This window comes from Vidua macroura, chromosome 29 (assembly GCF_024509145.1).
Source record: "Vidua macroura isolate BioBank_ID:100142 chromosome 29, ASM2450914v1, whole genome shotgun sequence".
NCBI lineage: Eukaryota > Metazoa > Chordata > Aves > Passeriformes > Viduidae > Vidua > Vidua macroura.
The window spans coordinates 1,057,449-1,083,165 of record NC_071599.1 but is presented as its reverse complement, the minus strand read 5'-3'; the positions used below and the strand labels follow the sequence as shown (position 1 = coordinate 1,083,165).

Here is a 25,717-nt window from a genome sequence, read left to right as displayed (position 1 = left end):
TTTTAGGGAAAGGGGGAGCCCTGGCTGCTGACATTGACATGGATGCTGTGGGCACCGAGGGCTGGGGCGAGGACGCTGAGCTGCAGCTGGATGAAGGTGGGAAAATCACGGAATTTCCCTTGGGAAAAGTCTGTTTTGGGATCCTGTTGACATTCCCTGCTCCCTGCAGATGGATTCGTGGATGCCGGGGAAGGATTCGGAGAGGAAGGAACGGGAAAAGGGCAGGAGGAAGGAGGAGGATGGGAAGTGGAAGAAGATTTGGATCTTCCCCCCGAGCTGGTAGGAGAAACCTGGGGCACCCCAGCCCTGATTCCTCGGGAATTCGGGAAGCAGGGAATGTTCTGTGGGACGGTCCAGCTCGGATTTCAGCTGGAATTCTGGGATTTTCCCTCAGGATATCCCCACTGGCCCCGCGGGAACAGCCGAGGATGGATTCTTCGTTCCCCCCACCAAAGGCACCAGCCCAGCCCAGGTAAAATCCTGGATTTCCTCGGAAAACCGGGAATTCCCTCCTTTTCCCCTTCTTTTTTGTTTTTTTTTTTTTTTTTTGGATTTACAAGCCCAACGTGGGAATTCCATTGTGGGAACTCTGCCCATCCCAATCCCACCTGGATTCCCTTCCCTTCCCTCTTTCTCAGGTGTGGTGCAACAATTCCCAGCTCCCCGTGGATCACATCCTGGCAGGATCCTTCGAGACAGCCATGAGGGTGAGTTTTCCCTGGAATTTTTTATGGAAAAACGCCTCCTTTCTGCCTCACTTCGCCTGCTCCACCCCGAATCCTCACTTGGCGTCCATCTGGGAATATCCCATGCCCGTTTTCCTGTGGCTGTGACCCAGAGCGAGGCCTTGGCGCTGCCTGATCCGGGTTTTCCTGACCCAATCCGTGGGGGTTTTTTTGCCCTCAGCTGCTCCATGACCAGGTGGGAGTGACCAACTTCGGGCCCTACAAGCAGCTCTTCCTGCAGACCTTCTCCCGGGGCCGGACGACGTTCCAGGCGCTTCCCAGCCTTCCCGCCATGTACGGATTCCCGCACCGCAACTGGTGAGCACTAGGACGCGCCTTTCCTGCCTCCCGGGGCTTTTCCAGGCTCTTCCTGGGGAGAAATCCCGGATTTATGAGGTTGGGAATGAGGTCAGCCAGGCTGAGCTGGACACTCAGAATTCCAGGAATTCCTTGGGCAGCTCCAGGGATGGGGAAGAGACGGAATTCCCGGTTTGTGGAGAGAGCTGGGAGATGTGGGGGGCAGAGATGGGGTTGGGGCTGAGCTCAGGGCAAAATCCAGGGAATGGCCAGGGCTGAATCCTCATGGAATGAGGGACTGGGAAGTGTCCAGGGAATGGAGCTGGAACAACTGGAAAAGGGAATGGAGAATCCTGAGGGAGCTGGTGGGGCTCAGCCTGTAGAAAAGGGGGATCCAGGGGTTATTTGGGATCTTCCAGAGGGGATCTGGGATCTGATCCCAGAGAACAGGGACAGAGTGAGAGGGAACTCCTCAAGTTGCACCAGGACGGGTTTAGGTTGGCTATTTGGGAGAACTTTTCCTTGGAAAAGCATTGCTAACCATTGGAAGGGACTCAGGGAGGTGCATTCCCACCCCTGGAGGGAATTCCCAGGAATTCCTGAGCTGCTTCCATCCCACCCTCACCGGGCCCACACACAACCCTCGCTGCCTGCAATCCCGCTGATCCCTTAAATCCGGAATTTTTGGGGTGCCAGGAAAGAGGCCGGGCTGAAGAACGCGCTGCCGGCCGTGGGGCTGAAGCTGAACGACCTCATCCAGCGGCTGCAGCTCTGCTACCAGCTGACCACGGCCGGCAAGTTCGAGGAGGCCGTGGAGAAATTCCGGCTGATCCTGCTCAGCGTGCCCCTGCTGGTGGTGGACAACAAGCAGGAGATCGCCGAGGTCAGGGGGGATTCCTGAGGGGGGGAAGGTGGGAATTCCTGAGGGAGGAAATGTGGGAATTCCTGAGGGGGAAATGTGGGAATTCCTGAGGGAGGAAATGTGGGAATTCCTGAGGGAGAAATGTAGGAATTTCTGAGGGGGGAAATGTGGGAATTCCTGAGGGAGGAAATGTGGTATTTCCGAGGGGGAAATGTGAGAATTTCTGAGGGGGGAATGTGAGAATTTCTGAGGGGGCAATGTGGGATTTCTGAGGGGGAAATGTGAGAATTTCTGAGGGGGGAAATATGGGAATTTGTGAGGGGAGGAAATATGGGAATTCCTGAGGGGGGAATGTAGAAATTCATGAGGGGGGAATGTGGGAGTTTCTGAGGAAAAAATTTGGGAATTTCTGAGGGGAAATGTGGGATTCCTGAGGGGCGAAATATGGGATTTCTGAGGGGCGAAATGCAGGATATCTGAGGGGGGAAATGTGGGATTCCTGCCCTGGAAAACATGGAATTCCTGATGGGGGAAATATGCGATTCCTGAGGGGGGAAATGTGGGATTCCTGATCCCGGGGTGTCCCCAGGGAAGGGTTTGATCCCTGGTTTTGTCCCAAAGGCGCAGCAGCTGGTCGCCATATGCCGGGAATACATTGTGGGGTTGTCCATGGAGATCGAGAGGAAGAGGCTGCCCAAGGAGACGCTGGAGCAGCAGAAGAGGATCTGTGAGGTGAGGGAGGCCTGAGTGGAAATGAGGGAATTCCTGAGGGGAAAAATATGGGATTCCTGAGGATGAGAATGTGGGATTCCTGCCCTGAAAAATGTGGAATTCCTGAGGGGGAAAACGTGGGGATTTCTGAGGGGGAAAACATGGAATTCCTGCAGGGTGAAGTGAAGGATTCCTGAGGGGGAAATGAGGGAATTACTGAGGGGAAAAACACAGAAATCATGAGGGGAAAATGTGGGAATTTCTGAGGGGGAAAAAGACAGAATCTGTTGGGAGGAAATGTGGGGATTTCTGAGGGGAAAAACATGGAGTTCCTGAGGGGGAAATGTAGGATTCCTTAGTGAGGAAATGTAGGACTTCCTGAGGGAAATATGTCGGAGTTTCTGAGGGGAAAAGGTGGGAATTCCTATGGGGAAACGTGAGAATTCCTGAGGGGGGAAATGTGAGATTCCTGAAGTGGGAAAAATCTCACGGGAAATTTGGCATTCTGCCTTCAACGCAAACACAGCAGGGAAAAGAGGGATTCCCTGTTATAATTCCCATTATTCCCAAGGATTTTAACCGGATTTCCCGTGCTTTCCCTGGCAGATGGCCGCCTACTTCACACACTCCAACCTGCAGCCCGTGCACATGATCCTGGTGCTCCGCACTGCCCTCAACCTCTTCTTCAAGCTCAAGAACTTCAAAACCGCCGCCACCTTCGCCCGGCGCCTGCTCGAGCTCGGCCCCAAGCCCGAGGTGGCCCAGCAGGTGAGACCCCAAATGGCCCTGTCCCCAATGGCCCTGTCCCCAAACCCAGCAGGTGAGACCCCAAATGGCCCTGTCTCCAAATGTCCCCAGTGGCCCTGTCCCCAAACTCAACGTGAGGCCCTCAAGTTGGGAAACACTGTTTTTGGGGTGTCCCTGTCCCCAAACTCTCACCACCTTTTTGTGGTGTCCTTGTCCCAAAACCCCATTGTGACCTGTTTTTGGGGTGTCCCTGTTGCCAAATCCCCACCATGACCCTTTTTGTGGTGTCCCTGTCCCCAAACCCTGCTGTGGCCTGTTTTTGGGGTGTCCCTGTCCCCAAACTCTCACCACCTTTTAGTGGTGTCCTTGTCCCCAAACCCCACTGTGACCTGTTTTTGGGGTATCCCTGTCCCCAAACCCCGCCGTGCCCCTTTCCCGGGCTGTCCCCGCTGCCCGCGCTCATGGCGGTGCCGTTCCCAGACGCGGAAGATCCTGGCGGCGTGCGAGAAGAACCCCATGGACAGCCACCAGCTGAACTACGACCAGCACAACCCCTTCGACATCTGCGCCGCCTCCTACCGCCCCATCTACCGCGGCAAAGCCGTGGAGAAGTGTCCCCTCAGCGGCGCCTGCTACAGCCCCGAGTTCCGGGGACAGATCTGCCGCGTCACCACGGTGAGGGGACGCCGCTCGTCCCGCGGGAATTGCATCCCGCTGAGCTGGGGGCTGGGAAAAGCCGGCCTTGGGAGGTGGTTTGAGGGCTCACTGCTGTCCCTTGAGGGGACATTTTGTGGTTCCGGAGGGGGTTTGGGGTCTCTCCCGCAAGGGAGGCCTGTGGGCCTGGTTGGTCTGGAGGAGGTTGAGGGGGAATCTTATCGATCCGTGGAAATATCTCCAATATCTCTCAAAATACCTCAAATATCCATGGAAATAGCTCCAAAATCCCCAAAAATCTCTCCTCTGAGAGGGGATTTGGGCTCTGGAGCATTTTTCCCACAAGGGAGGCCTATGGGACTTGGGCCTGGTTGGTCTGGAGGAGGCTGAGGGGGAATCTCATCCATCCGTGGAAATATCTCCAATATCTGTGCAAATACCTCAAATATCCATGGAAATATCTCCAATATCCATGGAGATACCTCCAATATCTGTCAAAATACCTCAAATATCCATGGAAATACCTCAAATACTTATGGAAATATCTCCAATATCCATGGAAATAGCTCCAAAATCCCCAAAAATCTCTCCTCTGAGAGGGGATTTGGGATCTGGAGCGTTTTTCCCACAAGGGATGCCTGTGGGAGTTGGGCCTGGAGGAGGCTGAGGGGGAACCTCATCCATTTGTGGAAATATCTTCAATATCCGTGGAAATATCTCCAATATCTGTCAAAATACCTCAAATATCCATGGAAATAGCTCCAAAATCCCCAAAACTCCCTCCTCTGAGAGGGGATTTGGGCTCTGGAGCGGTTTTCCCACAAGGGATGCCTGTGGGAGTTGGGCCTGGAGGAGGCTGAGGGGGAATCTCATCCATCTATGGAAATATCTTCAATATCCATGGAAATATCTCAAATACCCCCTCAAATCCCTCAAATTTCCATACAAATCCCTCAAATTCACACCCAAAATCCCCCCAGGGCATCTCAGGCCGCTCCCAAACCCTTCCCAGTGCTCCCAGCACAGGCCCAGGAGTGACAGCCATAAACCCAACCCCTAAGTCCTGGTATTTCACCTCTAAATCCCGAATTTTCCCCCCTAAATCCTCTCTTTGTCCCTGCAGGTGACGGAGATTGGGAAGGACGTGCTGGGGCTGCGCATCAGCCCGCTCCAGTTCCGCTAGGAATTCTCCTGGATAAGGAAATTCCCACTCCCCCACCCCAGCTTTCACCCCAGTCCCTCCCCTTGGCCATTCCCATCCTCTCTTCCCGGTTTTTCCCCGCTCTGGAATTCCGGATTGAGGTTTGCCCCCCCTACATTTAGCAGGAATTTTTTTTCCTTGTTCCCAGACCAGTTCTCCTGCACTTTTATCCCAGTTTTTTTCCAGAGGGGGAAGGGGGGCTCTTCCCAAATCCGGGCTGTGAGACAACCACCTCTGCTCCCCTTAAAATCCCCAAAAATTGCTCGGAAAACCTGGGACTGACTCTGTAAATCCCGAATCCAGAGAAATCCTGCTCCCTCTGGAAGTGGCTCCGTGTTTGTTGACTCCTTCTGTTGTCGTTATGGCAACTTAACGAGCTCCCCTCATTAGTAAAGTTTGTTAATCACCCGGATTTTCCTGGTTTGCAGATCAGGACACACCAAAAAATAACAATTGGAATTGAATCCCTTTTCCCAGCTCTGCTTGGAGAGCTGGGAATTTTCCAGAGGATAGGATCGGCACTCCTGGGATGATTTGGGGCTGGGTGTGTTAATTAGCGGGGTGTAGTTAATGCCCCAATTAACCCCGAGGGCTCATCCTGCATTCCCAGGTGGAGTTTTGTCCTTTGGCATTCCCGGGTTTGGCCCCAGGGCACGGAAAAGGCTCCGGGATTCCCAAATTTGGGTTGATCCCGATCCCTGCGGGGGAGAGGGATGGGAAGGATGGAACGGTGACGGGGGAGGATCCAGGGATGCAATTCCAGGGATTGTCCTGCTGGAAATGTCCCAGGAATGGGGCTGGAGCCGCTGGAAAAGGGTTAGGAGGATCCTGAGGGACCTGGGGGGCTCAGCCTGGAGAAAAGGGGGATCCAGGAGGGATTTGGGATCTGCCAGGAGGGATTTGGGATCTGATCCCAGTGGGGATTTGGGATCTGATCCCAGTGGGGATTTGGGATCTGCCAGGGGGGATTTGGGATCTGATCCCAGCAGGGATTTGGGATCTGCCAGGGGGAATTTGGGATCTGATCCCAGGGGGGATTTGGGATCTGCCAGGGGGGATTTGGGATCTGCTCCCAGCAGGGATTTGGGATCTGCCAGGGGGAATTTGGGATCTGATCCCAGGGGGGATTTGGGATCTGCCAGGGGGGATTTGGGATCTGCTCCCAGCAGGGATTTGGGATCTGATCCCAGGGAATGGGGCAGGACAAGAGGGAATGGCCTCGAGCTGTGCCAGGGCTGGAAATTTGGGATGATTTTTCCATGGAAAAAGGGTTGGGAAGCAGCAGAAGGGGTCAGGGAGGGTTGGATCCCCATCCCTGGAGGGAATTCCTGGAATTCAGAGCAGGTGAGCAGGTGAGGATCACTTTGGGATTCTTCTCCCCCATCGCTTATCCTGGAATCCCTTCGGGGTCTTCAACCTTTTATTTATCCATAAAAAAGCGGGGTGAAAAAAGGGAATGGGGGCATTCCATCACTTCCAGCATTCCCTGGGGGGATCCGGGGAGGGCCCGGCGTCTCTGGATTTAGGGGTTGGGGGATTTGAGGAGCAGGGAGTCGTGGCAGGCCACGGCGATGCCCCCGATGAGGTTCAGGAATTCCTGGAAATCCAGCTGCCCGTCGCTGTTCATGTCCAGCTTCTTCATCATCCTGTCCACCACGCCCGGGTCCTTCTGGTTCTGGAGGAAAACGGGAATTTTGGTGCCTGGGGTGAGGGGGAATTCCCTGCCCAGGCAGGGCTGGGAGCTCAGGGAATCCTGGGATGGTTTGGGATGGAAAATCCTTGAATGGCTGTGGTCAGTGATGTTCCCACAACCCCTCAATCTGCTCCAGACCATCCCAGCACATCCCCAGGGCCGGGACCCCTGGATCATCCAATCCAATCCCATCCCATCATTCCCATCCCATCATTCCCATCCCATCATTCCCATCCCATCCCATCATTCCCATCCCATCCCATCCCATCCCATCCCATCCCATCATTCCCATCCCATCAATCCCATCCCAACCCACTGATCCCATCCCATCCCATCCCATTCCATGGATCCCATTGATCCCATCTCCACCCCATCCGTGGATCCCATTGATCCTATCCCGTCCCATTGATCCCATGGATCCCACCCCAATCCCATGGATCCCATCCTATCCCATTGATCCCATCCCAGCCCATTGATCCCATGGATCCCATCCCAGTCCCATGGATCACACTGATCCCATCCCCATCCCATAGATCACATTGATCCCATGGATCACATTGATCCCATGGATCCCATCCTCATCTCAATCCCATGGATCCCATCCTATCCCATGGATCCCATCCCAGCCCATGGATCCCATCCCAATCCCATGGATCGCATTGATCCCATGGATCCCATGGATCCCCTCCCATCCCGTGGATCCCATGGATCCCATGCCGCCACCCCACACTCCCGGACCTTGGTGAAGGCGGCCAGCTCGGTGTCCATGAAGGCGCGGAATTCCCGCTTGGAGAGGGTGACGGAGCTGCCCTCGCGGCCGGCGTAGCGCTGGAACACGGCCAGCAGCGACTCGATGCAGCGCTCCGTCTCCGTGGGCTGGGGAGGCAAATCCCGGGATTGGGGTCAGGGGACGGCAGGGAGCCCTGTGCCCACTCCAGTGTGCCAGGCAATCCCGGGATTTTGGGATGAGGGAGGGCAGGGAGCCCTGTGCCCACTCCAGTGTGCCAGGCAATCCCGGGATTTTGGGATGAGGGAGGGCAGGGAGCCCTGTGCCCACTCCAGTATGCCAGGCAATCCCGGGATTTTGGGATGAGGGAGGGCAGGGAGCCCTGTGCCCACTCCAGTGTGCCAGGCAATCCCGGGATTTTGGGATGAGGGAGGGCAGGGACCCCTGTGCCCACTCCAGTGTGCCAGGCAATCCTGGGATTTTGGGATGAGGGAGGGCAGGGAGCCCTGTGCCCACTCCAGTATGCCAGGCAATCCCGGGATTTTGGGATGAGGGAGGGCAGGGAGCCCTGTGCCCACTCCAGTGTGCCAGGCAATCCCGGGATTTTGGGATGAGGGAGGGACCCTTGTGCCCATTCCAGGTGTGCCAGGGCAATCCCAGGATTTCGGGATGAGGGAGGGACCCCTGTACCCATTCCAAGTGTGCCAGGGCAATCCCGGGTTTTTTGGGAGCAGGGAGAGGCACCCTGTGCCTGCCCATTCCATGAGTAATCCCGTTTTTTTTTTGGGATGAGGGAAAGGCTGGAGGATCCTCCTGTGCCCATTCCAGGTGTGCCAGGGGCAATCCCGCTTTTTTTTGGGGGATGAAGGAAGGGCAGAAGGAGCCTCCTCTGCCCATTCCAGCAGCAATTCCAGGTTTTTTGGAAGTAGGGAGAGGCCTCCGGCCCATTCCAGGAGTAATCCCAGGTTTTTTTGGGATGAGGGAGAGGCTGGAGGATCTTCCTGTGCCCATTCCAGGCATGCCAAGGAGCAATCCCGAATTTCTGGGGAGCAGGGAAGCGCCTCCTGTGCCCATTTCAGGTGTTCCAGGGAGAAATCCTGGGTTTTTTTGGGAGCAGGGAAAGGCTCCCTCTGCCCCTTCCACGTGTTCCAGGAGCAATCCCCGTTTTTTGGGGATGAGGGAAGAGCTGGAGGAGTATCCCAGTTTTTTCGGGATGTGGGAAGGGCTCAGCCGGACCCGTTCCGCCGCATTTTTCCCTGGATTTCGCTCCTTGGCACAGCGGGAAGGGCCCGGAGCGGGAGCGGCTCCTGGAAAATCCCCCGGGGAGGCGGCGGATCCGGCGAGGAGTGGGAAGGGCCGGGCTGGATCCGGCCTTCGCTGAGGCGCATTTCTGGGACACAATCCCGTTCTCCCCCATTTCTCCCCACCCACCCCGTTTTTTCCCTGTTTTTCATCCATTTTCCTCGTTTTTCGCCGTCTTTTCCCGGGTTTTTTCCTGTTTTTCTCTGCTTTTTCCCATTTCCCACCCGATTTCTGCCCTGGTTTTCCCCCCGTTCCCCCCCATTTTCCGCCCGTTTTCCCCCCTGTTTTTTCCCTGTTTTCCCCCGTTTTTCCCCCTGTTTTTCCCCTGTTTTCCCCCGTTTTCCCCCCATTTTTTTCCCGTTTTTCCGTTTCTTCCCCCCGCCCCGTTTTTTCCCCTTGGGACCACGCCCTATCCCCTCCCCACTCCAATTTTGGGGCGTTTTGTGCGAAAATCTCCTTTCCCCTCCCCTTCCCCCCTCTGGAACCACCTCCCCCACACCTGCCGCACCCTTTCCCCTGGAAAATCCATGCCTTGGGAGCATCCCTGCCTCCGTCCCGCTCCGATTTTGGGGCGTTTTGCGGAAAAACCTCCTTTTCCCTCGCTCCGGATCCATTTCCCCCCCAGATTCCCGGGAATCCCTCACCATGGCTGGGACAGGCGGCGGCTCCGCTCCGCTCTGGACTTGTAGGATCGGGGAAAAAAAGCTCGGGGAAAGTTGGGGAGCCCCGCCCGGGCTGAGTCAGCGCCGGGCGCGTTGGGCAATTCCCGTTTCCAGCGGCAACCGCGGCTCCTCCCGCGCCTCTGGAATGTGCCCGGCCCGGCTCCGGGGCTGTGCGGGCATTCCCAAATCCTGCTCCGTCCCGGTTTAGCTCCTTGGGATATCCCTGGAATCGTCCTCGGGTGTGGAAGGGGGGAAAAAAATCCCAAAAATCTTAACGGGGAGGCTGGGGGAAAAGGGGCGAGATTTCCTCAAAAATCTTCTGGGAGATCCTGGAGCCGGAAAAGGGGAAATCCCAAAATATTAAGCAGGAGGCTGGAGAAGGAAAAAGGGAAAAATCCCAAAAAATATTCAGGGGGAGCCTGGAGCAGGAAAAGGGGAAATCTCAAAACATTAAGGGTTGGAGCCTGGAGAAGGAAAAAGGGAAAAATTCCAAAAATCTTCTGGGAGAGCCTGGAGCAGGAAAAATGGGAAAATCCCAAAAATCTCTGGGGGTGGCTGGAGCAGAGAGGGGTTAAAAACCAGGGACCAGGATGAGTTTTGGGATCCTGGGAATTCCTCTGGGACTTGGGAGATTTTTCCTTTCCTTCTCAATTTCCTGCCCCTAAACTCCTGTTTTTCCTGAATATTGGGATTTTCCCCCAGTCCACCTTTCCCAAAGGGAATTTGGGAATTTGGGATCCCGAGCTGGGATCTCCCTTTGGGTTTTCCCTGCCCCTCAGAACCCCACGGGTGACATCGGTGGGGGGAGGAGGTGACATTTCCCAGTGTCAGGGCCGATCCTGGTGCCAGGGCCGATCCCAGGGATTTGGGACGTTCCCGTTCCCGGAGGCTGCGGGATGGAGACGCCGCCATCTGTGCGGCCGCATGGCTGGCACTGCCCCTGGCATTGTCACCAAGCGCTGGCAGCTGTGTCACTGCCCCTGGCATTGTCACTGAGCTGAGTCACTGCCCCTGGCACTGCCACCGAGCCCTGCCAGTGTCCTGGCATTGTCACTGCCCCTGGCATTGTCACTGAGCTGTGTCACTGCCCCTGGCATTGTTACCGAGTCCTGCCAGTGTCCTGGCATTGTCACTGCCCCTGGCATTGTCACCGAGCCCTGCCAGTGTCCTGGCATTGTCACTGCCCCTGGCATTGTCACTGAGCTGTGTCACTGCCCCTGGCCCTGTCACTGTCACCAAGTGCTGTCCCTGGCCCTGGCCCTGGCCCTGGCCCTGACCTTGCCCTGTCCCGATCCCTCTCCCTCTCCCTGTTCCTATTCCTGTTCCTGTTCTTGTTCCTGTTCCTGTTCCTGTTCCTGTCCCCATCCCTGTCCCATCCCTGTCCCTGTCCCTGTCCCCATCACTCGGGGACAGCGCGGGGACGGAGCCTTGGGAGAGCCCCTGGCTCCGGCCAGGAGCGGGACCTGGGAGTGGGAATGGGAATGGGGATGGGGATCGGGATTGGGATTGGGTGGGATTTGGGGTTAGGAGGAGTTTGGGGGCTGAACTGGGAATGTGTGACATGAACTGGGAATGCCTGATCCCAACTGGGAATGTCTGATCCGAACTGGGAATGCCTGATCCCAACTGGGAATGCCTGATCCCCACTGGGCCCTCTCCCAGCCCTCTGGAAGGTGACGCTCAGAGCCACTGCAGGAATCAGCCATTTATTCCAATTTTCCATGCAACAAAAAGGAAGGAAAAGGAAAAGGAGAAGAAGGAGAATCCCCCACCCACCACCAGCACCCTGTGAACTCCAAACCCCCGGGTCTGGAGCTGGAATTCTGCTGGAATTGAGGCTAAAAAGGTGATTTTTTTTTCTTCCCCAGCCTCGAGGATTTCCAGGCCCCAAAATCAGGAAATTTTTTGGAGTTTCACGGCAGAAGCCGAGAGCAGCCCCAGCCCTGGGGCTGGGGGGACCTGAAGTGACACCCCAGGGTGCAAAAGAGGACAGAGGGACCCAAGGACTCCAATTAGAGCAGAAAAAGTGATTAAATATCGAGGGACACACCCAGCAAGGAGGCAGAAACTCTGGATCTGGGGGGATCTCGCTTCCTGCTGAGGATTCATTCCAGGGAAAAGCCCCCAAAGCCCACTGGACACCCCGGGATCCTTTTGAGTCCATCACTGCTGGGCCACCACATCCCGAGCTGGCAATGGGGGCAGAAGTGACCCTCAAAAGGACCTGGAGAGGCTCCAGGGAGAGGCGGATTCTCCTCAGGATGTCTTGGATTCATCCCTGGGGCGGCTCGGGGCCTCCTGCGGGGCCTCCTGACCCTGCTTGGTGCCACCTTCCCGAGAAACCTGGGAATTGTTGGATTCCCGGGGGCTCCTTTTGCTGGGTTCCTCCTCAGGAGCCTCCTCACCCTCCTGGGTTCCCTCTCTGCGGGTCTCTCCGGGGTCTCTCCGCTCCGGATCCCGACGTTCCGGGGGGATGCAGCTCTTGGCCTCGCTGTCCTCACGCTCTCTCCGCTGGCAGCCGGATCCGGGCTCCCGTGGGACTTTCTGGGGCGCCTCACCCTGGGGCTGACCCTGCTCCACCTCAGGGATCTCGGGGCGCCTCCGGATCTCCTTGGATTTCACCCGCTCACCTTTCACAGCCTCCGGCTCAGTGGAATCCCGGAGGGCTCCACCCTTCACCTCTTTTCCGGATTTTTCCTGGGGCTCATCCAGACCCTCAGGGTTTTCCTGGCATTCGGATGGCAGCGCCTTGCGGTGGTCCCTGCAGTCACTCGGGGGCCGCGGGGACACGGAGCAGGTCCGGACGCGCACGGGCCGGCCCCGCTGGCCGGGCTCGTGGCACACGATCTCGTAGGTGGCGGCCTTGGGGTCCTCCAGGTTCTGGATCACGTGCACCAAGTAGGCAACGGTCTGAGGCTCCACGGGCTCGGGGAGCAGCCGGACCTCGGGCCGGACATCGGGGTCAGCGGGGAGGTACCGGATCCTGAGGTCACTGACGGGCGCCTCCTGTCCCGGGGGGCAGAGATCGCCCGTGTCCACGTCCAGGGTCTGGTAACGGCACTGGCCTTGCTCCAGCTCCTCCTCCTCTTCTTCCTCCAGGACCTCCAGCCTGATCTCCTCACGTGCCTCCCGCTGGTCAGTGATGGTCACTTCTGCCTCCCTGTCCCGTGTCCGGCGCTCAGAGGCCTCCAGCTCCAGCTCCCGTTCCTGATCGATTCTCCTCTCCATCAGGGCTTCTTCCCTCTCCCTGCCCTGGGAAATTCTCCTCTCTTGCTCTGCTTCTTCCTCACGCTCACGGGGACGTTCTCTCCTTCTCAGCTCCTCTCGTGGTTCCCGTTCCCGGATCTCACGGCGCACTTCGACGTCGGCTTCTGCTGCTGCCACTGAGATCTCTCTCTCCCTCTCGTACCTCACTGATTCTCTCTGTCTCCTTCCATCATCAAGTTCACGAATTTCCCGCTCTCGTCTCTCCTGTGTCTCTCTCCGGTTAATGGCAGCCTCTTCTTCCTCCCTTTCCCACGTGCGGTGCTCAGAGGCCTCCAGCTCCTGTTCCCGATCAATTCTCCTCTCCCTCAGGGGCTCTTCCCTTTCCCTTCTGGGGCAAATTCTTCTGTCTTCTTCACGCTCACGGGGACGTTCTCTCCTTCTCAGCTCCTCACCTCGTTCCTGGATCTCATGGGGCACTTTGATGTTGGCTTCTGCAGCTGCCACTGAGATCTCTCTCTCCCTCTCGTACCTCACTGATTCTCTCTGTCTCCTTCCATCATCAAGTTCACGAATTTCACGCTCTCGTCTCTCCTGTGTTGCTCTCAGGTTTCTTGTGGCCACTTCTTCCTCCCTTTCCCGTGTCCGGTGCTCAGACACCTCCAGTTCGCGTTCCCGATTGATTCTCCTCTCCCTCACGGCCTCTTCCCTTTCTCTGACCCGGGAAATTCTCCTCTCTGGTTCTGCTTCCTCCTCAGGCTCACTGGGACGTTCTCTCCTTCTCAGCTCCTCTCGTGGTTCCCGTTCCCGGATCTCACGGCGCACTTTGACGTCGGCTTCTGCAGCTGCCACTGAGATCTCTCTCTCCCTCTCGTACCTCACTGATTCTCTCTGTCTCCTTCCATCATCAAGTTCACGAATTTCCCCCTCTCGTCTCTCCCGTGTCTCTCTCCGGTTAATGGCGGCCTCTTCTTCCTCCCTTTCCTGCGTGCGGCGCTCAGACACCTCCAGCTCCCGTTCCCGATCAATTCTCCTCTCCCTCAGGGGCTCTTCCCTGTCCCTTCTGGGGCAAATTCTTCTGACTTCTTCACCCTCACGGGGACGTTCTCTCCTTCTCAGCTCCTCACCTCGTTGCCGGATCTCACGGCGCACTTTGACGTCGGCTTCTGCAGCTGCCACTGAGATCTCTCTCTCCCTCTCGTACCTCACTGATTCTCTCTGTCTCCTTCCATCATCAAATTCACGAATTTCCCGCTCACGTCTCTCCCGTGTCTCTCTCCGGTTAATGGCGGCCTCTTCTTCCTCCCTTTCCCGCGTGCGGCGCTCAGACACCTCCAGCTCCCGTTCCCGATCAATTCTCCTCTCCCTCAGGGGTTCTTCCCTGTCCCTTCTGGGGCAAATTCTTCCGACTTCTTCACGCTCACGGGGACGTTCTCTCCTTCTCAGCTCCTCACCTCGTTGCCGGATCTCATGGCGCACTTTGACGTCGGCTTCTGCAGCTGCCACTGAGATCTCTCTCTCCCTCTCGTACCTCACTGATTCTCTCTGTCTCCTTCCATCATCTTCAGCCTCACGAATTTCACGTGTCTCTCTCTGGCCGACTCTGGCCACTTCTTCCTCCCTTTCCCGCGTGCGGAGCTCAGACACCTCCACCTCCAGCTCCCGTTCATGGTCAATTCTTCTCTCCCTCAGGGGCTCTTCCCTGTCCCTTCTGGGGCAAATTCTTCTGACTTCTTCACCCTCATGGGGACGTTCTCTCCTTCTCAGCTCCTCTCGTGGTTCCCGTTCCCGGATCTCACGGCGCACTCTGATGTCGGCTTCTGCAGCTGCCACTGAGATCTCTCTCTCCCTCTCGTACCTCACTGATTCTCTCTGTCTCCTTCCATCATCAAGTTCACGAATTTCCCCCTCTCGTCTCTCCCGTGTCTCTCTCAGGTTAATGGCGGCCTCTTCTTCCTCCCTTTCCCGCGTGCGGCGCTCAGACAGCTCCACCTCCAGCTCCTGTTCCCGATCAATTCTCCTCTCCCTCAGGGGCTCTTCCCTGTCCCTTCTGGGGCAAATTCTTCTGTCTTCTTCACCATCACAGGGACGTTCTCTCCTTCTCAGCTCCTCACCTCGTTGCCGGATCTCACGGCGCACTTTGACGTCGGCTTCTGCAGCTGCCACTGAGATCTCTCTCTCCCTCTCGTACCTCACTGATTCTCTCTGTCTCCTTCCATCATCAAGTTCACGAATTTCACGCTCTCGTCTCTCCCGTGTCTCTCTCCGGTTAATGGCGGCCTCTTCTTCTTCCCTTTCCCGCGTGCGGCGCTCAGACACCTCCAGCTCCTGTTCCCGATCAATTCTCCTCTCCCTCAGGGGCTCTTCCCTGTCCCTTCTGGGGCAAATTCTTCTGTCTCCTTCACCCTCACAGGGACGTTCTCGCCTTCTCAGCTCCTCTCGTGGTTCCCATTCCCGGATCTCACGGCGCACTTTGACGTCGGGTTCTGCAGCTGCCACTGAGATCTCTCTCTCCCTCTCGTACCTCACTGATTCTCTCTGTCTCCTTCCATCATCTTCAGCCTCACGAATTTCACGTGTCTCTCTCTGGCCGACTCTGGCCACTTCTTCCTCCCTTTCCCGCGTGCGGAGCTCAGACACCTCCACCTCCAGCTCCCGTTCATGGTCAATTCTTCTCTCCCTCAGGGGCTCTTCCCTGTCCCTTCTGGGGCAAATTCTTCTGACTTCTTCACCCTCATGGGGACGTTCTCTCCTTCTCAGCTCCTCTCGTGGTTCCCGTTCCCGGATCTCACGGCGCACTCTGATGTCGGCTTCTGCAGCTGCCACTGAGATCTCTCTCTCCCTCTCGTACCTCACTGATTCTCTCTGTCTCCTTCCATCATCAAGTTCACGAATTTCCCCCTCTCGTCTCTCCCGTGTCTCTCTCAGGTTAATGGCGGCCTCTTCTTCCTCCCTTTCCCGCGTGCGGCGCTCAGACAGCTCCACCTCCAGCTCCTGTTCCCGATCAATTCTCCTCTCCCTCAGGGGCTCTTCCCTGTCCCTTCTGGGGCAAATTCTTCTGTCTCCTTCACCCTCACAGGGACGTTCTCGCCTTCTCAGCTCCTCTCGTGGTTCCCATTCCCGGATCTCACGGCGCACTTTGACGTCGGGTTCTGCAGCTGCCACTGAGATCTCTCTCTCCCTCTCGTACCTCACTGATTCTCTCTGTCTCCTTCCATCATCTTCAGCCTCACGAATTTCACGTGTCTCTCTCTGGCCAACTCTGGCCACTTCTTCCTCCCTTTCCCGTCTCCGGCGCTCAGACACCTCCAGTTCGCGTTCCCGATTGATTCTCCTCTCCCTCACGGCCTCTTCCCTTTCTCTGACCCGGGAAATTCTCCTCTCTTTGTCCTCAGGCTCGCAGGGATATTCTCTCCTTCTCAGCTCCTCTCGTGGTTCCCGTTCCCGGATCTCACGGCGCACTTTGACGTCGGCTTCTGCAGCTGCCACTGAGATCTCTCTCTCCCTCTCGTACCTCACTGATTCTCTCTGTCTCCTTCCATCATCAAATTCACGAATTTCCCGCTCTCGTCTCTCCCGTGTCTCTCTCAGGTTAATGGCGGCCCCTTCTTCCTCCCTTTCCCGTGTCCTGCGCTCCACCTCCAGCTCCTGTTCCCGATCAATTCTCCTCTCCCTCAGGGGCTCTTCCCTTTCCCTTCTGGGGCAAATTCTTCTGACTTCTTCACCCTCACGGGGACGTTCTCTCCTTCTCAGCTCCTCACCTCGTTGCCGGATCTCACGGCGCACTTTGACGTCGGCTTCTGCAGCTGCCACTGAGATCTCTCTCTCCCTTTCAAACCTCACTGATTCTCTCTGTCTCCTTCCATCATCTTCAGCCTCATGAATTTCACGCTCTCGCCTCTCCCGTGTCTCTCCCCGCCTGACTCTGGCCACTTCTTCCTCCCTTTCCCATGTCCGGTGCTCCGACACCTCCACCTCCAGCTCCTGTTCCCGATCGACCCTCCTCTCTCTCATTCTCCCTTTTCTTCTGGGATCGTCTCTTTCTTCCCTCTCCTGCTCCTCCTGGATCTCCCTTTCCCTTTCCACAGATTCCAGCTCCCGTTCCCGCTTTGTTCTCTGTCTGTGGCTGCGTTCCTCTGGCTCTGTTCTCCCATGTTCCCTGAGGTCGATCTCTAACGGTTCCTCCAGGTACGACTGATGTGGCCGCCTGGACTCCGGACATTCCAGCTCAGCAGCCCGGCAGCTTCTCCCTTCCAGCTCTCTTTGTTCCAGCTCACACCGGCGGTGGCGGCTCCTCTCTTCCCGGAGGAATTCGGGTTCCCGTGGCCAATTGTCACCTTCCCCATCTCCTCCTCGTGGCCGCTGGGTTCTTTCATCACGCCCTGGCTCCTGGCAGCTCCACCGGTCCGGCCGTGGTTGGGGTTCTCGGCGTTGCCTGCCCGTCCTCACGTCTGCTGGTTCTTCCTCCTGGAGCCCCTCCCGGTCTCTCCTCTCTCCCTCTCGTCTGTCCGGCTCCGGGGGCTGCTGCCTTCTCCAGCTCTCCCGCCGCTCACACGGCTCCTGGCTCCGTTCCCGGTATTCCTGAGGGATCAGCTCCACGCGTGGTTCTGCATCCTTCCCACTCCGCCTGCAACGTTCCTGCTGATCCCTCCTCGTTTCCTCCGAGATTTCCACCTCCCTGACCCTGAGGTCTCCTTGCAGCTCAACTTCATGATTCCTCTCCCAGGTTTCTCGTTCCTCTTCCTCCTCCTCCTGGAGCTGCCGGCGGCTCCCTCTGCTCCTGAATTCCGGCTCCCGGAGGGATTTTCCGCTGGTCGGGAGCTTTGTCCTCTGCACCAGGAACGGGGCCCTTGGCTGGAACCAGAAGCAGCACTTGGCTACCCGGAACACCAGGAGGAGGAACTCATTAAAATCGATGTCCCCGTCCCCATCCCACTCCAGGAACTGCAGGATCTTCTCGATGGTCTGAGGGTCGTGTGGCTTCTGCAGGGAAAAAACACGAGGGGAGGAAAAAGGGGATTTTTGTCTTCCTGCTCCTTGAGGGAGAAATGCAAAAACGGGAAGAGTCGCAGGAATTATCCTTCCATCTCTGATAATTTCACTTTCAGGGCTCAGCACCAGCTGTGGGAATTCATTCCCTGAAATTCCCCCTGGATCCCCCTTTTCTCCAGGCTGAGCCCCCCTCCCCAGTTCCCTCAGGGCTCTCCATTCCCTTCCCCGGCACAAAGGAACCCAACCTTTGGTGGAACCCTCCCCGTTCCCTTTCCAGGGAGGATTTTGCCGTTCCCAAATCCCAGCTGTTCCCTGCAGCGCTCACCACCAGGGAATCTGCGAATTCCCTCTGGATAAGCTCCCTCATCCTCCTGCGGCTGAGCGTGGAGCCGTCCCCATCTCCCCGGGCGTGCTGCTGGAAGACGCCGACGATGGTGGCGATGCTGTCCAAGAACGGGGACATCCTGCAGATCCGAGCGAGCCTGCAAGGGACGGGAGCAGACCAAGGGCTGGGGGATCCCCTTGGGAAGAGGGAGGAGAATTCCCGGCTCTGCGTTCCCCGCTGGGAACACATTCCGGGGTTTTAGTGGGATGGGGAGTGGCCTCCGGCTTCGCCACTGACGCGTTTGGGTGACGTTGAAGCGGGAATGGTGACGGGGATGCGGTGGCGGGGAGGGACCCGGCGGTGCTGACTCAAGAGATGCCCCCAGATCCTGCCCCGTGGGGTTATCCCGTGGAATATTTCCTTGGAATGGACCCTAAAGATCACCCAATCCAACCCCTCTGCTGTCCAGGGAAGTCTCTAAGGTGTCCAGGGAGGTCTCTAAGGTCTCCATGGAGCTTCTCCTCTCCAGGTGAACCCCTCCAGCTCTCCCAACCTCACCCCAGCCCTTGGAACATCTCCATGGCCTCATTCCAGGACCTCCTGGTGTTTCCAGGACCCATCCCCGTGATCCCTGTGAGAGGAGCTTTAACCCAACCCAAGACAAGATCTGTGGCAGAGACCTCAAAAGCTGCGTCTGGAAACCTCTGAAGCCTCCTCCTTCCCTCCTTCCTCCCTTGTGGGATCCCCAAGCCTCCTATGGGGAACCTCCGTGCCCGATCTGATCCTGGGGAGCTGTGCCATGCCCGATTCCCGCCTCCGGAACGTGCCCGGGCACACGAGCACTCCCTGCCCCATGGAAACGCCGGAATTTCCATGGAGAAGGGGCCACTTCTCCAATGGGCTCCAGCTCCAGCTGGGAGCTGGCCCCACACCCAAGGAAGCCCCCGAACTTCTCCCATGTTCCCTTCCCTCAAGGACAACCCAACCCAACAGTTCCAACAGGAAGAAGCCCCTTGATACACCCGAAAAATGCCTGGAACGACTCTCCCGTCCACCACGAATCCCGGAGAAACACCAAAATTCCCAACAAAGGGAATGCTCCCAGCAAAGGGAGTATTCCCGAGGGAGCCACTCACCCAAGTCACCGGCGGGAGCGAGTGGGATTCCTGGGAAGCCGTGCGGAGCGAGGGGAGGACGGGGCTGCTTTTATAGGGTCCCCGTTGGGGTTGGAGAGGAGCCACCCTTCGTGGACGTTGTCCTGATTCATCCTGGGCCAAGCCCAGTCTCAAACGGGTTATTTGGCTTTATCAACCCTTCCCTATCATTTTCACCCCGAAATAGCAGCGGCTCTTCAGGCTGGTTCCGCCTAATCCTGGAAAATCCTGGCTGTAAAATCCTTTTACAGTGGCATTTCGGATTTTTGGGGAAATCTGGAAGGGCTCCAGAGCGTAAATGGAGGAGGGTGGATTTTAATGTAAATATTTGTGTTATGGGTGGGAGTTTATGTCTTTAACGCCTGCAAAACCACATGAAAATAGGAATTAATATTTTAATTAAATTAATTAAATTAATTAAAAAGAACATTTAAGTGTTGGTGACAACAGAGCTCAGGATGAGCAGATCAGGGAAAATCAAAATCTTTATGACCCACGCAACTGGTCCCACAATTCCAGAGGGGATTTTTGTCTGTTTTTTGTGCATTTCCTTCAGAATTTCAGGCCTGAGGTCATTGAGGTTTGGATCAGGAAAAGGGAAGAAGATTTCAGCCCTAAAATCTGGGTGAGATTCCCCAAATCCTCCTGATTTTGGCTTGTGGGACACCCTTGTAGAGTTTTATTCTTATTTTTATTTCTCATTAATGAGCATTTGGCCATATTATCCAATATAAAAAATAAACCAACCACAACCATTTTTAAATGATTAAATGAATTTTTAAGCTGGTTTTTGAACACGGAAATTGTAATCAATTGATGACTTTTCATTGAGAAAAATCACGATAAAACTTCTAATATTAATTGGACTGTTTTAATTTCAACTTGACTCAATTTTAATTAAAAATTAAAGCAGAAACCTCTGCTGAGAGGTCGATTAATGCTGAATTTCCTCCGGCTGCCCTCGGGCCGTAATTACCTCACAATCTCCTTATTTCTTAATTTAATCTTTGAACGGCAAATTAATTAACTCTTCCTTTATTCCCCAGGAACTCTCCCAGCACTTGGAGGAAATCTGGAAAATTCCAGAGCCTGGATTTGGAGTTTGGAGGGGAACGAGGTGACGGGGACATCACGGGGGCCACCTCGGAGCAGGAACTTGTCCCGCAGCCTCGCCCGTGGCTCACCCTGGGTGTAGGAGCCCAATTAATTAACACTGGTTAATTAATAACCTCGGGGACACTCAGCCCAGGGATTTGTCCCCAACGTTCATTTTTGGGCTTTTTTTTTTTTTTTTTTTTTTCCTGGATTAAATTACCCCGGTGCAAATTAGGCCCCGCCTGGGCAATAATGACACCCTTGGGACGCTGTAATTTTGGGGTGGATTTTGGGGTGATTATGCAAATGAGGAGGGGTTTGGTGGCCTGTAACTGTCTGGAATCCCCACCCCAGGGGCTGGGGCTGCACAGGAGCCTCGGGAATCCGCCCTGGAAAAGGTCCCTGGCTTCGGGAGCGCTTTCCTGGGATTTGGTGATTTCTGGGATGAGGCAACGCGGCTCCAGGCACGTCCTGGCGGTGCTGAACTCCTTTTCCTGCTGCGTTTTCCCTAAAAATGCTTTTCCTGACCCACCATGAGCAGAATCCGCTCCATCCCTTGGGCTGGATCTGAAGGAATTTATCAGGAGGGTGAGGAAGGGGCTTCTCCCCCTCTGCTCGGCTCTGGTGGGATCCCACCGGGAATTCTGTGCTGGGTTCTGGTGTCCCCAACATAAAAGGGACGTGGAATTGTTGGAGCGAGTCCAGAGGAGGCAATGAAGCAGATCCAGGTTGGGAATGTTGTGAATGTTGGGAATGTTGAGCCTGTGGAGACCCCAGAGCCCCTCCAGGATCTGCAGGGGCTCCAGGGAAGCTGGAGAGGGACTTTTCCTCAGGAGCTGCAGGGACAGGACACGGGGAATGGGGTCAGGGGGACAGAGGGGGAATTTGGGTGGGATTTTGGGAAGGATTTGTTCCCTGTGAGGGTCCCAGGTTATTCCATGGATTCTCCATCCCTGGAAGTGCCCAAGGCCAGGTTGGAACCATCTGGGATAGGGGAAGGTCCCTGCCCATGGAACTGGAGTGGGATTTTTTGGGATTTAAGGTCACTTCCCATCCCAAACCATTCCAGAATTCCATGGGCTGCTTTAGATGGGATTTTAGGGATCAACCCTTTCCTGGCCCAGGTGCTTCCATGGATTCTCCATCCCTGGGAGCGCCCAAGGCCAGGCTGGAGCCACCTGGAACAGTGGAAATTGTCCCGCCTGGGTTCAGGGTGTCCTGGGACACTTCCAGCCGGGATGTGGACGAGCGGTGGGATGAGGTCAGCGGGGCTCATTCCGGCCTGGGGCACCAGGACTCCTCATCCTGTTTGTCCCCGTCCCCATCTGTCACCCGTCCCCAATCAGCGCCATCGAGGTCCCCACGCCTCGTCTGAGGTCGGTGACACGCAGGACACGGAGCCCTCGGTGCCACCTCCGACGTCACCTCCGAGGCGGCCCCGAATCCCACGGCGGCCTCAGCTCTGAATCAGAAATCCCAAACTAGAAACCACCCCCACCCCACAGGGATTTGGGGTTCCGCTGCCAGAATTCCCCGGATCGGGCCCAAAGGGGTGGAATTCTGGGGTGAGTTCTGAGGGATCTCAGCTGTGGATGCGCCAGGGAAGGGTTGGGAATTCCGGACATCCCATCCAAACCACGCAGGGAATCCGTCTTTTATAGGATTTATAGGATTGGGATTCCGGCCTGGGAATTCCAGGGGAGACACCCCTGAAACGCCCCTCACCCAATTCCTCCATCTTTATTTGCTTTTTTCTCATTAATGAGGATTTTCTCTGGAATTAATTCCTGGTCCTTCACAGCCAGCCCCTCCCACGGACACCTCTGGCAGGAATTGGGCAGGAATTGGGCAGGAATTGGGCAGGAAAGGTTATTTTGGTTAATTTGCTGATTTTGGTTATTTTTACCCTGCCAGGGTTGCGGTTCAGGCGGTGCCAGAGCCACGCCTGGAGCTCAGAACGGGTTTGGTGAGAGGGGTGGGGAGGGAGGGGAAACAAAGGCAGAGGAATGAGGATGTTGGGATGGGAACTGGGGCTGGTCCGGGGGGCTGGAGTGGGGCCAGGGGTGGGAACGGGGCTGGAGCAGCTGGAAAAGGGAATGGAGAGTCCTGAGGGAGCTGGGGGGGCTCAGCCTGGAGAAAAGGGGATCCAGGGGGGATTTGGGATCTGTCAGGGGGAATTTGGGATCTTCCAGGGGGGATGTGGGATCTGATCCCAGGGAATGGGGCAGGACAGGAGGGAATGGCCACGAGCTGTGCCAGGGGAGGCTCAGGGTGGGAAATTTGGGAAAATCCCTCCTGGAAAGGGCGGCCAGGCCTTGGAAGGGGCTCAGGGAGGGTTGGAGTGGCCACCCCTGGAGGTGTCTGAGGAATTCCTGGAGATTCCTCGGGATGACCAAGGGGGGATCGGACACAGCTTGGACTCGGCGATCCTGGAGCTCTTTCCCTGAATGATCCTGGAATTCTCCTGGATCCGGCAGCGAGCGGCGAAATCTTCTCCCACAGTGCCACCAAGTGGCTCCGGGAGCGGGACTGGGATCCCCTGGAATGTCCCGCGCGCGGATTTGGGACGGGGACACGCGGGGGAAACTGAGGCACGCGGAGGGAAAAAGGGCTGGAATTCCTCGCGCTACTCCCGCTGCCGGGCTGGGAGCCACTGGGAGAACTGGGAGTCCCCTAAATCGCTCAGGAAGGTTGATTTTATATATTTTTATATTTTTTATAGATTTTATTTTAGTTTAGTTTAGTTTAGTTTAGTTTCGTTTCGTTTCGTTTAGTTTTTATTTCATTTATTATTGCACCTTTTATCCATGTTTTTGAAGGTTTCATGCATATTATTACTGGTTTTATCCATGTTTTCCCAGTTTTTTTTCCCACATTATCCCCTTCCCAACATTCCTTTGCCGTTTCTCCCCATTTCCTTCCCTCTTCCCCTGCTGAGAGCCGCGGGAATTCGCCCCAAATTCCAGCCTTTTCTCCCTCTTTTGCCTCGTCCCGAAGCAGATTCCTGAACCTTCCCATTCCGCAGGGATTTCCATCCCCACATCTCTGATTAAATAATTAGAATCAAAGCCTTCCTTTTCCCGAGCTCTCCCCGCTGTCCCTAATCCCTGCTGACGTTAAGAAGTGCCAGAAAATCCCCTAATCACGCTTTTTTTCCCATGTTAATGAGGATATTTTGATTATTCCTGCCAGGATAATTGGATTCCAAGGCTCCCCTCGAAGTCTCTGGATTTGAATAATCCCACAATTCAAATCAGGGATTCACATCCCAGATCCTTCCCTTGCTTTGAGACACTTTTAATAAATCCAACGATCATTATTGATAATTAAGGAGGAATTAATTAAACCCTTTCCGTGCCTTCTGAGCCCCAAACTCACGAATATTTTGGATTTTCCTGTTCCATTTCCCGATCCTCCTGGGGAGGGCGAGATTTTTCCGTGCTCCCTTTTGCTCATTTTCCCATTCCTTGGGGTGTTTTAATCCCATTTTTTGGGACGTTTTCACCCAATTCCTCAGGATGTTTTAATCTCATTTCTCAGGATATTCTCATCCCATTCCTTGGGATGTTTTAATCTGTTTTTCAAGATGTTTTCTCCCAATTCCTCAGGATGTTTTCATCCAATTCCCCAGCTGGAATTCCTTCCATCTTTAGCCTGGATTTCCTAAAAATTAAGGACTCCACGCTCTTGCTTTTAAATCCTGATGATTATTTTTTTTTTTAATTTGGAAGCAGATGTATCAGAGCAGTTCAGAAAAAAGCTGGAATCTCTCCTAGTTCCATGGAAACCGGGATGGCCTTGGATGAAGCTGCTGGGGCAGGGAGGAGGGAGTGGCTCTGCCCTGCTGGACACCGGAATCCCGGCCCGACCAGTTCTCCCAGTGGCCTGCCCGGGTTTCCAGTGCCATTTCTGGCTGGTGACACCGGGACGGGAGCTGGGACAGGCTGTGGCACTTCCCAAACATTCCTAGGAGTTTCTTCTCCATTCGTTCTGGATTTTGGAGCTCCCAGACAAAGCCTCCAGGGAAAATCCACCTCCCCTGGGGGTTCTGAGGGGTTCTGAGCCTTTGGCAAACTGGGAGCTGCTGGTTTAACTGGACTTCTCCGTGCCTGGAAGAGCCTCTGGGGTGGGGACTCATCCCAGGAAAATGTGGATTCCAGGCTGGATTCTGGCTCCCAAAAAAAAATCTGGGAGCAGCCCCAGCCCTCGGGTGCTGCTGGTGGTCCCCAAACTCAGATCCAGCCCAGAATTCCCCAAGAAAATTTCTCATCTCTGGGGAAGGATCTCCCTGAGTTTTATTTCCGAGGAAAATTTGCTTTCCTCAATATTCCCCCAGTTTTAATGGGGGAAACCATTAAGAAAGAGGATTAAAAATGCAAAGGCAAAACCATAAATGAATTAAGGTGGACTCTGAACCTCCTCGTTCGTCTGTGGGAAGCGAAAAGGCGGCGGGGTGACGAAACAGGACCCCGGCTGCAATTCCTACTTGGATCATTTTCCCATTATTTATTGCGCTTTTCGTTGGGCAATCAAACTGAGACAGTAATTAAGAGATGATTGAAAAGCAGCTCTTTTTGTTTTGTTTTTAATCTCACATGAAGCAATTTCCTCTCTTTTTGTAACTCCTGGGAAGCTCAGACTCACCTGAACCGGGCAGGGACCCCCTTCCTTCATCCCACTGATCCCAATCCTATTTCTTGCCCCGGAACCAGCTCTGGCAGCGGCAAAGGCAGCGCTCCACGATGCTGGAAGTGCAGGAGTTGAGGCGGAACGGGCTCCGTGGGGACGTTTGGGATTTGGTGTCCTTGGCATCTCCGGTGTCCCCAAGTCCCTGGGATTGGGATGCGCAGGGATCCGTGGAAATCCCGCTTTGGGACGCACAGGGATCCCCCAGGATCACGCCCTGGGCCTGGCAGGGCTCCTCCGCGCCCAAATCCAGCACCTCGAGGGTGCACGGCTCAGCGACCGGGAGCTCCTGGCAGAGGTTTTCCAGATTGTCCAGGCAGGTCCTGGCGGTTTTGGTGACTCCGAGCTCCTCCTGGGGCAGCGGGAAGGTCCCGGCGGTGTCAGGGGGACACAGCTCCACAGTCAGGATGGATTTCTGCAGCGGGAACGTCATCACGCACATCCCGGGGGTCTCAAAGGTGAAGGGCTCCTCTGCCGAGCTCGGCATTTTCACAGGATCCGCGCAGGGCCCGGAGTCTGCGGGGAGGGCTGGGGAGGTGACCCCAAGGGGGACCTGGGGGGGGTCACAGGGACAGGAGGGACAAACCTCCTGGCATGGGCAGGGATCCGCCTGGGAATTCTGTTCCGGAGCCACCACGGCACAGGGATGGCTCTGGGCAGCCTCTTCCAGGCAGGAACAG

General features: G+C 55.7%; 3 protein-coding genes across 3 annotated transcripts in view; 1 reads left to right on the top strand and 2 right to left on the bottom strand.

Annotated features, from left to right (window-relative positions):
• COPA (COPI coat complex subunit alpha) overlaps positions 1 to 5,609 on the top strand; it is a 36,816-nt gene extending 31,207 nt beyond the window's left edge. The window contains 10 exon segments of the mRNA XM_054001277.1: positions 7 to 96; positions 170 to 279; positions 395 to 472; positions 639 to 707; positions 907 to 1,043; positions 1,719 to 1,905; positions 2,506 to 2,616; positions 3,202 to 3,363; positions 3,823 to 4,017; positions 5,120 to 5,609. Coding sequence (XP_053857252.1) covers positions 7 to 96; positions 170 to 279; positions 395 to 472; positions 639 to 707; positions 907 to 1,043; positions 1,719 to 1,905; positions 2,506 to 2,616; positions 3,202 to 3,363; positions 3,823 to 4,017; positions 5,120 to 5,179 — 1,199 coding nt within the window. The 3' untranslated portion in view covers positions 5,180 to 5,609.
• A 990-nt stretch (positions 5,610 to 6,599) lies between these two features.
• Positions 6,600 to 9,664, bottom strand: S100A11 (S100 calcium binding protein A11). The gene is made up of 3 exons (XM_054001332.1): positions 9,564 to 9,664; positions 7,629 to 7,766; positions 6,600 to 6,872 (listed from the first exon to the last, which is right to left on the bottom strand). Exons 1-3 carry the CDS (start codon positions 9,564 to 9,566, stop codon positions 6,720 to 6,722), a joined length of 294 nt encoding a protein of 97 aa, XP_053857307.1. The 5' UTR covers positions 9,567 to 9,664; the 3' UTR covers positions 6,600 to 6,719.
• Positions 9,665 to 11,837: 2,173 nt separating this feature from the next.
• Positions 11,838 to 18,240, bottom strand: TCHH (trichohyalin). Its single transcript, XM_054000938.1, has 3 exons — positions 18,103 to 18,240; positions 16,872 to 17,768; positions 11,838 to 16,769 (listed from the first exon to the last, which is right to left on the bottom strand). The coding sequence occupies exons 1-3, from the start codon at positions 18,238 to 18,240 to the stop codon at positions 11,838 to 11,840; spliced, it is 5,967 nt and encodes a 1,988-aa protein (XP_053856913.1).
• Between the last annotated feature and the right edge of the window lie 7,477 nt (positions 18,241 to 25,717).

Coding starts and splice junctions, on each gene's coding strand:
- S100A11 (XM_054001332.1), bottom strand. Junction 6,873..7,628: donor AGCTGGCCGCCTTCACCAAG/GTCCGGGAGTGT, acceptor GTTTTCCTCCAG/AACCAGAAGGACCCGGGCGT.
- TCHH (XM_054000938.1), bottom strand. CDS start 18,240: ATGTCCCCGTTCTTGGACAGCATCGCCACCATCGTCGGCGTCTTCCAG. Junction 17,769..18,102: donor AATTCGCAGATTCCCTGGTG/GTGAGCGCTGCA, acceptor TTTTCCCTGCAG/AAGCCACACGACCCTCAGAC. Junction 16,770..16,871: donor GGGAACGGGAGCTGGAATCT/GTGGAAAGGGAA, acceptor GATCGGGAACAG/GAGCTGGAGGTGGAGGTGTC.